We start from the raw sequence: 18094 nt of genomic DNA, 5'->3' as shown, positions 1-18094 counted from the left end.
CTCGAACTCAGAAATCCGCCTGCCTCCCAAGTGCTGGGATTAAAGGCGAGCGCCACCATGCCCAGCCGAGGCTGTTTTTCAAGGTACTGTTTCCATGATTTTTTTTCTCAGTCTGTCATTTGTATATAAGAAGGCTACTGATTTTTGCGTTTTAATTTTATGTCCTGCAACTTTTGCTGAATTTTTTTGGTCAGCTGTAAATTTTCCTGGCGGGAGTTTTTAGGGTGTTCTGCAAATATATATGTTCTGCATATTTATTTGTTTATAATGTTCTGCATGTATGTATGTGTGTGTATATATATGTATACATACACATATACATATGTATATTCATATTCTGCAAATAAAGATAATTTGACTTTTTTCCCCTATTTGTATCTCCCTTGACCTCATTCAGTTATTTGCTGTAGCTAAAACTCACTGGATGTATTAAATGGGTACATCCTTGTCTTGTTCCTGGTTTTAGTAGATATGCTTTATGTTTTAATCCATTTAGATTGATATGGCTGTGGGCCTGTTTGAAATGGTCTTTTTATTATATTGAGGTATATCCTTTGTATTCCTAGTCTCTTCAGGACTTTTATTGTGAGAGGATATTGTAATTTTCATAGGCCTTTTCTGCATCTAATGAGATGATGTGTAATCTTTGTCTTTCAGTCTGTTTATGTGGTAGATTATGTTTATCAGTTTACATATGTTGAACTATCCCTGCATTTCTGGGGTTGAGCTAACTTGATCATGTGGATACTCTTTTGATGTGTTCTTGTATTTGGTTTGCAAGTATTTTGTTGAGAATTTTTGCATCTATATTCATAAGGGATAAGGGTGTTTAGTAGCCTCATAGAAAATGTTCTCTAGTTTCTATATTGTGGAATAATTTGAGGAGTGTTGGTGTTAAATCTTTGATGATCTGGTAGAATTCTGTGCTGAATCCATCTAGCCTTGGATGATGACTTCTTGCTGTTCTTGTTCTTGTTAGACTTTAATTACTGTTTCTATTTCACTAGGGTAATGGGTCTGTTTAAATGATTATTTAATCTTTAACTTGGACAGGTCATATACATCAAGAAATCCATCCATTTCTTTTAGGTTTTTTGTTTGTTTGTTTTTTCAGATTGCTAGGCTGAGATTTTTTTTAAGCATGTCCTTATAATTCTCTGAGGTTCCTTGCTGCCTGTTGTGATGTCCCCCTTTCGTCTCTAATTTTATTAATTTATGTCTTCTCTCTCTGTCTTCTAGTTAATTGGCTAAAGGTGGGCTCAGACTTTATGCAGATGTTAAACTATTTTATATGAAGTACTTGAACATCTGCAGGTTATCTGTCTGCAAGAGACACTGGAAAAGACCCTCACACCTTAGCTTCTCTGCTGGGAGAAGAGGTACCTAGAGGCCAGGATATAGTTTTATATCATATTTTCCTTTTGAGAGTTTTCTATAGTACTTTGCTCACATGAAAACGTAATGAGTTTGTTTATAATTAATTGGTGTTTTAGAAGGATATTCAGACAAGACATATTTAGTAGCCAAAAGACTAAAGAAATCGTTGACAAGAATTTCAGAATAGGGCTGGAAAGAAGGCTCAGCAGTTAAGAGCACTGACTGCTCTTCTGAAGGTCTTAAGTTCAAATCCCAGCAACTACATGGTGGCTCACAACTGTCTGTAATGAAATCTGTTGCCCTCTTCCGGTGTGTCTGAAGACAGCTACAGTGTACTTAGATATAATAATAAATAAATCTTTTAAAAAAAAGTATTTCAGAATAGGTCTTGCTTTATGACTTCCACAACTCTGTAATCTGACCCTTGGAAGGCTATCTACTGTGTGGAAGTTGTTCTTTTTGAATGACTTTTACACTGTTGCACAAAAAAGATCCAGATAGAATGTCCTAACCCTTTCTAGAGTGGAGTTTTTGCATATTACAAGTATCTACTCTCAAAGTGGAAGATTGTTGACCCACCCTGTAGCCCATGAAGCTAAGTCTCTGCAGATCAAAGGATCTTCCAAAAACCTGTATGGGGAGCCAGGAGGACCCCAGGCATTTGAGCTCAAGAGTGGTGCAAACAAAGCATCTCTAGTTTTTATTATTAAATCAAGAAAAGCATGGGGTAATTTTTAGCTTAATCAAAAGCAACTACAGCGAGGGAATACACCTGGTGTTAGATCTTTGGTCATATGAAGGAGCCAAGAATATTCTTCCCGGGGCTTTGTCTTTTCCAGAGATAATATGGGTGTTGCCTCTAGGGCATTCCCGCCATGTTCATGCTTTCATGTACATTGAATCATCATAGTTTCTGCAATTCTTTCTTGTGGGAAGAATATTCTGCACTCTACCCCATCCATAGTTCACAGTAAGTTCACAGCTTTCTTACATGGGCTCCCACAGAAAACAGAAGTGTTTGGTGGAAATTGGATCTTAGGATTTATATTTGAAATTGTTCTACATTCAGAAACATACCACAAAACACCTCATTCTTGAATTGTGCTTTGTTACAGATAAAAACACGGACCTGTGGAATATGAGTGATGACAAACCCTTTCTATGCACTGCCCCTGGGTGTGGCCAGGTAACATATCCATTACTTAGAATAATCTTGTACGTTTCTTTTCATTAAATCATTGCTAGAATATATTGTCATTAAGGTTTTACTACAGTGGTTTTCTTTAAGATTAGAGTTAAGATAAAAACAAAACAAAAACATTTAGAAAATCTTTAATAATCTCTTCTAGTTCTAGAAAAGACAGTATGGTATTATGGAAGTAGTTTATAATAAAGGTCAAAACTATAGACAGAAACCGAAGATTGAAAGTTCTATTATTTGATTTATATTCATTGAAAATTAATGTTAAACTACCTACTTGGAAATCAAAAATGTACTACTGTGTTTAGAAATTATTTTAGTTATTTGAACTCTTATAAACTAATAACTACATCAGACATCACTAATCTATTAATGTTCTGAAGTCTAGTACCTTTAAAGCATGTGTGGAAGCATTTTCAGGAGATATTTTAATTTTTAATTGTTATGAAATTATTAATACAATACTATCACCACTACCCTAATCTTTTAACTATAAGCACTAACAAAGAATATTTTTAGAAAAAAAAATTTTTTTTGTATATAAATATGCTGTCAGTGACATGCCCGAAGAGGGCATCAGATCCCAGACCTCTGGAATCACTGCTAGTGAGTCCTCGTAACCACCTAGCCATCTCTCCAGCCTGAAAATTTGATTTTTAGTGGATAGTAAATTTACAGATACTTAATACAGAGTGTAAGTCAGAGCCATTAAAGTACTTTGTTGGTTTGTATTTATTTTTAGTTGGTATTTTAAATTAAAATATAATCAGCATATAGTAAACTGCACAATAAGTCACAGTTTGGTACATTTGGATTTTTATTGTTGTTTTACAGTTATTGATTTTGTTCACCTGTGTGTGAGTTATATGTGTGCTTGTGTATGTTTGTTTGTGCCACTTGAGCTGTGTAGAGGTCAGAGGACAACTTAGGGGAGTTGGTTCCCTCTTTTCATACCTGATAGGTTTTGTGGGGATCAAGCTCAGGTCATTAGAAGTGATATACCTGCTGGGGTATATCACCTTACCCAGTGTTATAATTTATCATATACATATACTTATAAAACTGTTACAACAGTCATGAGGGTGAATATTATTCATCACTCCAAAAGTTTCATTGTACCCATTTGTAAGTTCTCTGGCCTTTGTGAACTGCTGATCTGCCTTCCATTGCTGTAAAAATAACTCAGATGATAACTCAGTGGCTACTAACTACTTGTTTACTCTTCAGACTGTATATAAGTGGATTCATAGGGTATACAAATTTTTCTAGATTCTTTGATAACACAATATAAGATTTCTCAATTGTTTTTATCTACTTTCTAAGAGTATTAACTAATATTACAGATTAGGTACTGGGAAATTTATAAAGAAAATGCTGATTATATAACAGGGATGCTGTGATTTGATTGGACCCCCCCCCGAAATTTATGTATTGAAAACTTAACCTCTAAAGTAATATGTTAATATACTTGGAGCTGGAGCCATTGTGAAGTGTTTAGGATCTCACAACTTTAGACCTCACAACCTCCAGAGTAGTGAGGCAAGAAGGGGGTGTCAAATCCCCCAGGAACAAGAGTGACAGATGGTTAGTCACCATGAGGGTGCTGAGAGCAGAACCTGGATTCTCTGGAAGAGCATTATTATTAATCACTGAGAGATTTTTTTTTTTAGCCCCTTGTTTTACTTCTTATTTATCGTTATTGTAGGAGGTACATGTGTCATGTACATGTGTGGAAGAAGTTAGGACATAAGGACTTGGTATCTTTTTCTAACTACCTGCATGTGCTTTCTGAGAATGGAATTCATTTCATAGCAAGTTCCTTTATGTCCCCTGCCCAGATGCCATTTAAAGTAGCTTGGCGAGGAAATGTTTCTGGTAATGGGACAGTTGGATCTAATTGGACAATTGGACAAATTAAAAAAAAAAAAGAAAGAAACTACATGTTTCTATTGTGGCAGAAGTGTAAAATGATTAATGAGGAGCTCAGAGAGATAGGAAATCTTAACTGTAGAGTTTTGTGGACATGATTAAGTAGGTTAGTTTATTCACAGAGCAATATGAAGCAAGGAAACTAGAAGATAATAATGGTCAAAATGAAAGATGGACGCACAAGAAATAGACTTTTTTATCTGATTTGGAACTGTAGTTTACATACATTTTTAAAAAGTTAAGAGTAAAAAGTAAAACCTTAAATTCTTTGAAACTAAAATTTAGAGTATGATTTTTGTTCCCACTGACTAGATTTACTCTCTGGTAAACCAAATTTACTTTTTAGGATTTGGTACAAAGTTAAAGAAGAGATATGGGTAGTTATTGACTTCGTGTGCTTATCTGTGGGTGGGCACCTGCATGTCATGGTGCACACGTGGAGGTAAGAGGACAGTTTATAGGAGTCAGGCTCTTCTAGCATATGCTGTCAGACTTGGCAGCAAAGACTTTTCCCTGGTGACTCATAATGTTAGAAGTTTTTAACTCCATGCTCAGTTAACCCTGTTTCTTAGAGCCTATATATCAAGGGAAGTATAAAACAAGACAGTATTGCAAGGGAAGGAAGAAGCTAGAGCAAAACTTAACTACTCACATCACAATCCAAGGAATGAAGAGACACCCAGTCCCCTTCAAGGTCATACCCCAAATGGCCTTCAGAGGGACCTCTCCAGGCCCACATATGACTCAGGCTCCACCATTTCCAATGCTAACACCCTGAGAAGAATCCTTTGGAATTGTTAGGGATATTGGAACTCTAAACCATAACTACAGATAGTACATTGCTTCTAGAAGCAGTCTTTGGAAAGTAACCAGCTTTGCCAAATTGTTCAATAAGTCATTCTTGGAAACTTGGCCTCAAAAAAGCCCTAACTTTTTTCTGCTTAAAATAGAATGGCTGCTGTTATTTTGTGTGTGATCCCTTCATAATATACACTTTTTAAAAATTAGAAGTATTACTTTTAATTACATGTGTATGTGTTGGGGGTGGGGAGATTGGGTTGGGTTGTTAGTACAGTGCTCATGGAAGCAAAAAAACCTGCATTGGGTTCCCTGGAGCTGGAGTTAGAGACAGTTTAACCCATCCAACATGCTAGGAACCAAACTCAGTCTTCCCCAAGAGCATTAAGCACTTTTAATTTTTTTTTTAATTTATGTGTATTAGTGGATTGTCTGCATGTATGTCTGTGAACCACTTGTATGCCTTCTTCAAGGAGGTCAGAAGAAGCAACTGTGGTTATAGTAAGCTGCCACATGAGTGATGAGACTCAAACTTGGGTTTTTGCAAGTATATCAAGTGTTTTTACAACTGAGCCATCTCTTCAGCCCCAGCATTAAGTACTTTTAAACTATAAGCTATCTCTACCCCCACACTCAATTTTAGACATGATCTTAATTCCATACATGTTATAACCAACCTTGCCTGGGCTCACTCTATAGACTTCTAGACTGGCTTCAAAGTCAGAAGAGATCTACTTACCTCTGCCTCCCAAGTGCTGGGATTAAAAGTACTGCCATCATACCTGCAGTACTAACACATGGGATTTTTAAAAAGTCTTTTTAAGGCTGGCGAGATGGCTCAGTGGTTAAGAGCGCCGACTGCTCTTCCAAAGGTCCCAAGTTCAAATCCCAGCAACCACATGGTGGCTCACAGCCATCCGTAACGAAATCTGATGCCCTCTTCTGGAGTGTCTGAGGACAGCTACAGTGTACTTACATATAATAAATAAATCTTAAAAAAAATAAATAAATAAATAAATAAATAAATAAATAAAGTCTAAAAAAAAGTCTTTTTAAAAAAGAATTAATTTATATATTTTTATGTGTATTATGTATGTACTTGCTTGAGATTATGTGCAACATGTACATGCTGTAGTCTTAGAAACCAAAAGATATCCTAGAACTGAGTTTATTGGTGATCTTTAGCCACCATGTGGATGTTGAGAACCTAGTCTAACTCCTGAAAGAACAGTAAGTGCTCTTTATGGCTGATCCATTACCCCAGCTCTACACAAGCCATTTTTTGTTTGTTTGTTTTGTTTTTTGTCTTCTTTTGTTTTAAATAAAAAGCATTGCATTTAAGTTTGTTTAAGTAGAAGAAAAAGAGTCAGTAGTTGAAAATTAGAATGTATGTTTGTATGTGTACCATAAGAAATTATTTAAGAGAATTTCCTAAGATTAAACTTATAGTATTTGTTAGTAAGTTATACATTTGAGCCTCTATGCATGGCTAAGCATGGTTTTAAGTTGTGTGTGTTCTACTAGAGCTTGTCCTATCATTTGCTCCTTTTTCTATTATGATCTCTGAAATTAATTTTAGTATCATAATAAACAGCATCGTGATGAGTATCATTTTACACAATTATTTGTGTGCATGTCTAATTAGTTTCTTAGATTACATTTCTCAAACTACTATTACCAGCTCAATATATATCTTTAAGTGGTTGTAGTGGCTAAGCATGTAGATGACAAACTCAAGACTACCATAAAAAGTTGTCTTTAAGAAACAAGGGCTGAAATGAAGCAAGAGTCACTGGATTGAATTCTCATTCCAAATTAATTAATTAATAGACAAATAAATAAAATGTATGTATAGTTATTCTCATTCCAGATGAGTGGGTGAATGAATGAATGAATGAATGAATTGGCAAATAAAATATATGTATAGTTATATATTGGCCCACAAAGATGGCATTCTAGATAAAAAGGAACTTGCTGTAAGATTAAGGACCTGAGTTCAGTCCCTAGAACCCACATAGTAGAAGGAAAGAACTGATCTCTACAGGTTGTTTTTTAACTTCCACAAATATACACGCTTAAAAGAAAAAAAAAAATAGAAGCTCACTCTGTTTTTGCTTTAATTAATAGTTTAGTCCTCATTAATAATAAACTATTTTTGTTATAAACACTTCAGTCTTGGGTATTACATTTTTTAGCCAATGATTTTGTAAGGTACTTAATATTTATATTGTATACTATCACTGCCCAACACAGCCCAGTGAATGTCAACTTCATGAGTTATATCTTGCTGAAAGTAGCAGTGACATATTCTCCCTTTATATTAAATAGTATTTCTTAGGGTGTTGAAGGTACTTAGTAGTAGTAGTAGTTGTTGTTTGAGATAGGTCTCACTATGTAGCTCTGGTTGTCCTGGAACTCACTATGTAGATCTGCCTGGCCTCAGACTCAAGAGATCTGCCTTTGCCCTCTTGAGTGCTGGGATTAAAGATATGCATCACAATACTCTGCAATAATTGATCATTGATTTTGGAAACACCAATTTGGTGATGATAATGCAAATTATATTTTTCTATGGAATGCTCTAAATTTTGCTCTACTTAATCTAAATTTTCCAGTAGATTATCACACTTGCAAATGTCCTTTGTTGATAGTGTCACGTAAGAATGGCCTATAAAAATTAGCAGAGAGTTTACTTGAAGGTTCTTACTATGGTGCTCATGTAAATGCCTAGATAACTTTTAGACATTGTAGAGATTCCTATTAACTTCATTGTTTTTAGAGGAATACAGTGGTATTGAATTGAATAAAAGATACAAAATTAGATACATAGTAAAAGATTCATTTACATACTCTTTCTTGTTGACTATATCTTTGTGTGTCACTTTAACTGACGCTACTTTGTGGTAAATTATCATATATCATAAGCTGATTCAGAGGGGAGAGTGAATACAATATCTACTTAGCCCAAGTCTTCGTGGAGTGGATGTGAGTTAATAGTTTCTGCTATTGAATAGAGTTCTTCTTTAGCTAAGCAAAAAGTAGCAAAAGGAGCTGTTTACATGAAAACAGTTTTGATTACATGAAAACTAATTTCTACCCATTCAAATTAAATAGTAGTAATAATATATGTTGAAAATAACTGTAAAATCATAGATGGCTGATTCGTAGGAAGCTCTGTAAGAAATGGCTTAGCATTTAAAAGCAATCATGTCAGTCCAGCCTGGTAACCTGAGTTCAGTCCCCAAAGGCCCTTTGTACAGTCAGGACAGAACCAACACCATAGAGTAGTCCTCTGACTCCCACATAGGTACTCTGTGTGCGTTAACACTCCATCCCACCCCACTATTAACAAAATCTGAAAAATATGGCCAAACCTTGCAAACAGATTTCTTACCTACTATAATTTATATTAATTTACTGTGGACTCTGCATGTTTACTTTCTTCCTATCTGCCCATTACACTTTTCTACCTTATAAGATCCTGTCCAAAAAACTCTTCACTTTCTTCCAACATTGTTGATTGAGATAAATGCTCAGGCTCTTGTTTTTGTTGACAGAAATGCTTGAATTTTGTGCATACCTGTTGCATTGTGCATTCAAATTTTACTTTGTCTAGAAGAAATTGTATTAATTAAATATGTTAATACTGCCAGTGATATGATTATAATTAGTCTACATAGTTTATTTTTGAAACAAATCCTTTTTAGTTTATCTAGGAAACAATTTTATATATATATATATATATGTGTGTGTGTGTGTGTGTGTGTGTGTATACATATATACGTACATCATAACATTTTTCTCATTTTAACTATAGTCAGTAGAAACTTATAGGATCAGAGTAGAAAAGGCAAAGTTTCTTGTTAATTTAAATTTTCTCAGATTATTTCTCAAGGTCAGATTGACCTGTGTCCTTCACATTAAAAAAAAAAAAATGTTGCTATCTTTGTAACTAGTGGTCTTTTAACTTGAAGCTGGAGGGCCAGAGAGAGAGGGCTCAAGTAGTTCAGAGGGATTGTGCTCTACCAGAAGACTGGAGTTTGGTTCCCAGCACACACATTGAGTGACTCACAACTTTGTGGACTCCAGTATTCTTAATTTTATAAGCATCCATAGATACACACATGAGCATAAATAAAAATAAAATCTTTTTTAAAAATATGAAGTTGGGCCGGGCAGTGATGGCACATGCCTTTAATCCCAGCACTTGGGAGGCAGAGGCAGGCGAATTTCTGAGTTCGAGGCCAGCTTGGTCTACAGAGTGAGTTCCAGGACAGCCAGGGCTATACAGAGAAACCCTGTCTGGAAAAACCAAAATAAATAAATAACAATAATAAATAAAAAATAAAATAAAATATGAAGTTGGGATTCTTGTGCTGGGCATGGGATGCTAGTAGGTACTAGGTATCAGACTTTAACAGTTACACTAAAATGTTAACACCCCGATTGTAAAGTAGTGGAAATGAGTAAGGGTTAATTTAACTTCTAAGCCAGGAAACAGGCAAAATAAATGAGTGGTTTCCTATTTGGAGAACAGTGTGGTTCTTGATAAGGAGCTCTTCCTAAGGTTGATTTCCAGTAAGAATTTAAACATGAATGTGTTTATCACAATCATAAGTATCACCGGTCACATGTGGTACTTACCAGTATAAGGTGAGCAAAGGCTTGATAAATAGCTTTAAACATATATTCATTTTAATATGAGTTATGATTTTAAAAATCACTTTTTTAGGTTAAAACAGTTTAAAATAAATTATATTGTGATTACTGATTCTTTGCTGGATTATAACACAGATATTCTTCACTATTGTAATATAAAGCCAGACTTCCTTCCTCCTCCCCTCCTCTCCCCTCCTCTCCCCTCCCCTCCCCTCCCCTCCCCTCCTTTTCCCTCCCCTCCCATCCCCTCCCCTCTCAACAGGATCTTACTTTATAGCCCTGGTTGACCTGGAATCTATGTAGATCAGGCTAGCCTCAAATTTACAGGTATCTGCCTCCTTAGTACTGGGATTAAAAGTGTGCACCAACAGGCCAAGCCTCAGATTAATTTCTTAATTTGTACAGGAGTCATTTTTAGAATATTCTCAGTTAAAAAGTGGTAAGTAACCTTACATCTAAGTAAATACAGTATTTTCTTAAAGTCTTTGAACTGTAGAGTACATATTTCTCTGACATAATAAAAGAATAGTAGTCCATTTTATTATTTTACTTGCCTCAGGTTTTATTTTCAGGTCTCTCAGATGAGTTATATACTATCATTTCTTATCCTTTAATAGTGGGTTTCTCTGATTATTTGAAAACTACTGTGTCTTTGTGTGCTAACAGTAGATTGATTGTCTTATAGTATAAGCTGGTGTTTCACTGCTAATGGTGGTTTTACATGTTGTGGAAATTGATATCCTTTATCAGTTTTCTTTGATCAAATTGAAAATCTTAACTATATTTTAAAACTTTTTGCCACAGCGTTTTACCAACGAGGATCATTTGGCTGTCCATAAACATAAACATGAGATGACACTGAAATTTGGTCCAGCACGTAATGACAGTGTCATTGTGGCTGGTTAGTATATGCTTTTATTAATGGCTTATATAATATTTCACCCAGAATGTGCACAATTTTGTGTATTCTCTGTAAATACTATAGTCTGGTGATAGTCCAATTGCTTCATTTACAGTAAATGTTAGCAACATGTATTTACACATTACATTTCTATATGTTCTTTTGATCATTCATTTCACTTTTTTGTGTGCTTTTCAAATACCCATTTGAAGTAGGTTTCATGGAAATTAATTAGACCCCTTGGAGCATTCATGCCTTCTACAGAGTATGTTTAACTGATAACTGAACTGATTGGTATTTAGTGTTTCTTTTAGTTATCATACACCTAGTTTTCAAAACTTTGTGAAGATAGTAAATGATCAAGCACTCCCTAAACTTGGTCATTATAATTTTGTTTAAAAATGTCTCAAATGAAATGTTTTAATAACAAAATACTCTAAAGCTGGGATGTAGATCAATAGATGCTTGCCTGGCATTCACAAGACTCAGGTTTTAATCCCCAGCACTGCAAAATAAAACAAAATGTTCCTTATAAAGAAAACCTAAGTTCAGTTAGTATATGTGTATTTGTGTGTGCATGTGTGTGTGTGTGTGTATACCCTATAACCATATGGAATCACCTGAGCAGATTATTATTTTTCATATGTAAACAGAGGAACCCAATTCATGTGTTAGCTTACTCTCATTCTATCTCATATTAGCTTTCTTTTATGTTTTTTATAACACATAAGCTATGTACTTGAATAATATATACGATGTATAATTTAAGTATATTTGTTTCTTTTCTAAATAAACATTGTGATAAGTTCTGTGTCAAAATTTTAGCTCTCTGTCAGAACTACAAATATGCATGTCATAAATATAGAATCTAGAGTCCTTGATTAAGTGAAGCTTATGTTATCCTATCTATAATTCTAGAATTTAGCTAGAGTACCACACAGTATTAGTACTTTTAAATTATAACTTAGTTTAAACACCATGTGCGGTGCTTTGGAGAGGTGTTAAGGCAGTATCAGATGGTTCCTTCTGTGCTTTTAGTACTGTCATTTTTGTAATGAATAAATGAGAGGGAGCAAAAAGTTGGTGATTTATTGAAAACAACTTATGGAGGGAAACTTTCAACAGTCTTCAGTACTGTAAGAAAAAGGGACATGGGACAGAGTGAAGTATGCACTTCTTGGAATGTGTACATATCAAGGAGGACCACAATAAAAAAGTAAAGAGCAGTAATTAAGGGAGACTATAAACTACCTAGAAAGTGTTTTCCTGGGTGTGAAGATATTTGTCTCCTTGATACTTACTGTCTAAGACGGTCTCTTGAAACTTTGATCTCAAGAATGTTTTTAATTTGGTTCCTGTACTTTTAGTACAGTATAAAAATAGAACACATTCAACCTCAGCATTTTTACTAACATTGAAATAGTTTAATATAACTGTAAATAGAATGCATGATGATCAGCAGCCTTAAGCAATCTGCATGTTAACCAGTTGTGCCTGTGATGACTTTTCTCAAATCTGATGGTACCAGTAGTGATCATCAATAAAACTGATGTGGGCGTGTACATTTCCGGATGTTTTCCTCTCTAATGTCAGTTGTGTTCATCCATGATCAGCTTAGACAAATCCTTTGGGTGTGAACAGTATTCACATTTATATTTGACTAATTTGAATTAAAATAGACTTAAGCTGATATGTATGCTTAAAACCCATATTAAAATATTATTTTGGAAGTCTTTGGGTCTAAAAATGAGGGTATAAGTTAAAGATTAAATAATGGGTAAGATTATGACATAAGTGGACCCTGCAGTAATTCTGATACTGTTTTCACTGTCTAAGACAAGCCTACCTTCTATCTAGCGTGAATAAGTGAATTATTTTTGCTAAAAATACTTGTAAGTAGTACATGTGAGGGCAAAGAAAATTAAAATACCCACTGTAGAAACTCATTAATTAACAGATATCTGACTCTCAGCTAAACAGATTTTATCTTAAACCAGTGCTGTACTAAGTAGACTAGATTCTGTGTATAACTTCTAAAATTGCTGCCCTAAAATGCATAAAATGTGAATAAATATTTAATGTACTACCAACTCTAATATAAATATCCCTCAAAATAATAAAACTAAATTGGAAAGGCTTGTAAGATTTGTGTCATTCATTCATTTGTTCTGCATACAATACATGAATATTCAGTATAATGCTGATATACATGCCACTGAGTATATATATTGAGATATCGTTGAAATAGTTTAGGTTGTAAGAAAGTTGAGTTCACATCATTATTAAATTAGGCTAAACCACTTCTTTTAGGAGGTGGGAAAATTTTGCTTTCACTTTTTCCCCCTTTCATTATTTTGATGTAAAAATGTATATTAAGCTTGACTTCATAATACTTTATGAACAGATAGCGAATGTGCAAAGTTAAAATATGTATTTGCTCTCATTAGTTTTCCCTAAATTGTATGCATCTAACAATCAGAATTTTTAATGATGTAACTTTGAAAAATTCTTAACACTTTGTTATATAATAGTAATTATTTCTCCAAAATATGCGTATTTTACTCAGAGTAGTACACTAAGTATAAAAGAACTTTGGTGAAGTTGACAAAATATCTTGATATAAAATAGAGCTTAATCAAATTTTGTTTGTTTTAAAGAAAAGCATCTCTTTAAAGAGAGCCGTAACATTTGAGTGAGCCAGTGTCGCTGACTTGTTGATTTCCTAGCAGCATTTTAGAATCTCCACATGACCATTTACATTTGTATGCTTACTTCTTGGCATTCATTTCAGATCAGACTCCAACGCCAACAAGATTCCTAAAAAACTGTGAAGAAGTGGGTTTGTTCAATGAGTTGGCAAGTCCATTTGAAAATGAATTCAAGAAGGCTTCCGAAGATGACATTAAAAAAGTATGTCGTTAACCATGAAATTATAAAAAGAATACTTCTATTAGGAACACACTGATGCTTTTCACTTCCTGGCTTCTCAATTTAAACATTTTGCTTGGCCGTTTTTTAAAAACTTTTTACAAAGTTTTTTTTTTATCGTTTGTATTAGATGCCTCTAGATTTGTCCCCTCTTGCAACACCCATCATAAGAAGCAAAATTGAGGAGCCTTCTGTTGTAGAAACAACTCACCAGGACAGCCCTTTACCTCACCCCGAGTCGACTACCAGTGATGAAAAGGTTAGAACTATGAAAAAGATACTTCAGGAAATTAAATTTTTTAATTTAATGCCTTATTGTTTAATTTGTGGGTGTGCATGGCATGTGATGGTCAGAGGACAACTTGTAGGTACCAGTTTTCTTCTCACGCTATGTAGGCCTGAGGTATTGAGCTCAGGTTTTCAGGCTTGGTATAAGCACCTTATCTACTGTGCTGTTTCACTGTCCCAAACTTGGTTAGTTTTAATCTGTATGAAACATTAAGGTAGGACATTTTACATAATCCAATAGAAGATTATAGGTTTTATATACAAAAACCCATGTAAATACTTTAGGAAAATTCCATCTTCATAGTTAATTATTTTTATTAAACTGGATATTAAAAGAGAGAACAACAACTTATTTAGAAAAAGTGTTATTTGAAGATATGGAAATGTATACAGCTGAAACAGGATATCTAAGAGTGAGTAATTATTACTCCAGTATATATTTGATATCAACAGTGAATGATATTTCCTTAAGTACATTAACTTATGTTTTCTGGGCTATCGTTAAGTGTTAAGTTACATCATGGTGTGTACTTCATCACATATTCACTTGAAAAACACATAAAATGAGCAAATTTATATAGGAGCACTATGTCTATACATAAAGAGACAGTGATAGTGTTCCTTTTTAATGTTATTATAAAATCATAAGATGAATAGATTTCTACAATGAGAATATAGTCATTTATTGTTGATAGGAATATATCTTTTTTTAAAAAAAAAAGTCTCAGTAAGCAATCTCATCATTCTTTCCAAAGCAGAGTGTATCTACACAAATGTAGACAATGTAGCCTACTATATACTTAGTATGTTACAAGCTGTTATTCCCAGATTAAACCTGTACTACTTGATATAGCATACAGGTATTTAAACAGAGAAAAGGCACAATTAAAAATGCAGGCTGGGAGGATGGTTCAGTGAGTAAAACTTGCTTCATAAGCCTGACAACTTGAGTTTTGATTCCCCAGAACCCACATAAGAACCAGATGCCTTAGCACTAGTGCCTGTAATCCCTTCATGCTCTTAAAGGGAGAAAGGAGGAGAAGGTAGGAAAATCTCCAGAAATCCTAGGCCTGGTACCTAGCTTACACAGTGACAAGGAAACTTTGTGTCAAACAAGATAGAAAGGTAAAGACTCACACTCAAAGATTGTCCTCTGGCTTCTATATGTGCATGCCTGCATCCCCACACACAAACATGTACACATACAGGGGTACTCGAATCACAGAGAAAGAGAGACAGACAGACCGCCTGACTGACCACCAGTATAAACATTTATACAGGGTATACTTTAAAGGGCACCAACCATGAGTAAAGCTTACAGAGTGGAGTTTTACACTGCAGGACTAAGTGAATGAGTGTCAAGTGAGTGTGAAGGCCTGGGACATGACTTTATACTGCTCTTGGCTATACACTATATGTAGACAATACTAAATGTTTCTTTTCAGTTCTTCCAATAACAAATTAATCTGGCTTATTGTAACTTTTATAAAGTTCATTTTTTTAACTTCATCTCTAATAACATTTATTTTAAATCACAAATAGATGGTGTAAGAATATAATAATACTTTATTTTATCCTTATTCTATACTACTCTTTCTCCCAATATTGAGAATTGAAATTCTGGGCAGGTAGAATTCTTGGAAGCTAAGCACATACTCCCTTTCATTAGATTTCCCAAAATCACAAATTTTAATGGTTATACTTGATTATTGTCTTAGATATATTTAATTATCCCCTTATTTCTTAACATACGGTCATTTCCACATTTATTATAGTTATTAAGGATCCTGAGAACAGTCTTATTTCCCTGCAGAGCATTCCTTTCCCTTTATATTTTCCAGTTTTCATTCTTGCGGCTAGTTGATCATCTTCTGGGGTGCTCCTTCTGCACTCCTTAGTCATTCATCTCTTTTAGGTAGTGCATAGTTCCACTAAGTTGTGGAAACTCAGTTCTGGGCCACCTCTGTTCTAATTTTCTTTTTAGGGATTTCCATCAAGAATTGTAATAGAAACTATAAATTGGTAATTCCCAAATTTACATCAGCCAAGGTATCTCTCCTGATTGCTGAACACAGTTTCTCTGTTGTCATCTCCTTTACTTTGTCTAGGGAACATCTCAGTATGTCTGAAACTAAGCCCTTAATTCTGTTCTCATTTTTCTCCTCTGAGAAATTTTCTCTGCCCACGCATGGTGGTAGTATGTCTTGTAATTCCTGCACTAGGAAGGTAGTGTCAGGAGTATTGAACATTCAAGGTTAGCCTGTACTACTAAAACTTTCTGGGCTATGTAGCAAGACCTGCCTCATTCCCAATACCCTTCCTGCACCTTCCAACAAAAAAAAGAAAGGGAAATGTGCATCTATCTACTTATTTAAGCAAAGCATTTAGATGTCACCTTTAATTTTATATTTTCTACCTTGACTTTGAAACCAATAGCAAATCTTCATTTACCAAGCATGTTTTGAATAAGGTTCATACCACTTTTGTGTTCAGTGTAATTGTCTTAGCTGTCATCTATCAGTTTTACCACTACTACCCCGCTTCTCTCTCTCCCTACTCCAGTGCTGAGAATGGAATGAGAGCCCCAAGCATGCACTTAAGACTACTGAGGGTTCCCCTTCCCTTTATTTTTCTTGCAAAACACAAAGTTTCTTTGTTTCCCAAGCTAGTTTCATATTAATAATCCTCTGTGTGAGTTTCCCCAGGTTTCTGGGACTGTATGCATGCCGTCCATACCAGGCTAAATTTTCTTTCAAACCTGCTTCTATTTTTTATCTGCTTCTCTTAGTTCTGAGTGTGGGAACTTAAAAATTTATTGAGTTGTTCTTCTCTGCTGAAAATCTTCTAGCAATTTGCTCTTGAAGACAATTTATATTTATTCCTTAGGAAAAGCCTCATTGATTTGACTGTCTACTCATCCATCCTCATTTCCTGCTCTCTTTATTCATCAAATATTCTAAGGTTTTTTCCTGCCTAGCATTACTTCCTTCTCTATAGCCTGTCCTCCTCTTGATTCTTTCAATATCAGATCAGATTTCTTTTTTGCAAGGTTTTCTTCCTTCACTATTACAGTGCCCAGCTCTACCTTACTCTCTGCTAAATCATTATTTATTGTAGAATGTTTAATGTCCTTTTTGGTAGGAAGTTTCTGTGATGGTTTTACTCATTGTCATTCTGCTCACTAGTTCTTGAGTTGGAAGTTTTTAGATGTGCTGAAAACTGTAGTTACAATGCTACCAATTTCTCCTTCCTAGTATCTTACTAACACTCCAACTGTAAGTAGCTATATAAAGGCCAGTTCAAAAGGATACAATAGTTAGGGAGTTCTGGGTAAGGCTCTCATCTCTTTTGTAATCTGAAAAAATGGGAAATATTTTAACAATCTGGCTGATTCATAAATTCTATTTCTCTTTAGTTTGGAAAGCTCTCAGCTCTACCTACTAATTTTGTATGACTCACTTGGTCTTTTGATACTAGAAAATGAATGTCACCAAATGAAAAACTACCAGAGATTAGCAGACTTTTTTTTTTCTTAATTTAAAATGTCTTAAAACATTTCCCTTTGTTTGTTTGTTTTGTTTTGTTTTTTGAGACAGAATTTCTCTGTAGCTTTGGCTGTCCTGGAACTTGCTCTATAGACCAGGCTGGCCTCAAACTCAGAGATCCATCTGCCTCTGTCTCCTTGGGATCAAAGACATGCATCACCACCACATCTGAACACCAAATTGTTTAAGTCATAGCACTATCTTGCTGGATCAGTTTCTTGATTTTGTAATCAATAAGCAAATAGGATAGGACAATCCCTTGCAGGTTTTGATTTTTGATTACTGACAGTAAATTGTATTTGTATTTCTTACTGAAATTCTCACAGAAACATTGCTAAGTAGCCCAGCCTAGTTTATTTTAGAGTAATAAACACATTGAACCAAAAACACAGATTTGGGTGTTTTTTTTTTAATTTTAAGAATTACATTTGAACTTTACAACTGCTTAGATATTTTCAATTAACTTTA

The 18094-nt window shown here is 34.6% G+C and overlaps 1 protein-coding gene across 5 annotated transcripts in view; it reads left to right on the top strand.

Moving 5' to 3' along the window:
• The window catches only part of Atf2 (activating transcription factor 2), a 74465-nt gene that overhangs the window by 25971 nt on the left and 30400 nt on the right, over positions 1-18094 (top strand). For 3 of the 5 annotated variants that reach the window (XM_029471965.1, XM_021152748.2, XM_029471964.1), the window contains exons 5-8: positions 2493-2563; positions 10769-10865; positions 13657-13775; positions 13924-14052. In XM_029471965.1, the coding sequence (XP_029327825.1) occupies positions 2516-2563; positions 10769-10865; positions 13657-13775; positions 13924-14052 (393 nt within the window). In that variant the 5' untranslated portion in view covers positions 2493-2515. The remainder of the gene's footprint in view (positions 1-2492; positions 2564-10768; positions 10866-13656; positions 13776-13923; positions 14053-18094) is intronic. The other 2 variants (XM_021152754.2, XM_021152752.2) reach the window with 1 other exon arrangement.

The sequence above is a fragment of the Mus caroli genome, chromosome 2, assembly GCF_900094665.2.
Source record: "Mus caroli chromosome 2, CAROLI_EIJ_v1.1, whole genome shotgun sequence".
Taxonomy (NCBI): Eukaryota; Metazoa; Chordata; class Mammalia; order Rodentia; family Muridae; genus Mus; species Mus caroli.
This window is presented reverse-complemented; position numbering and strand designations above follow the sequence as displayed.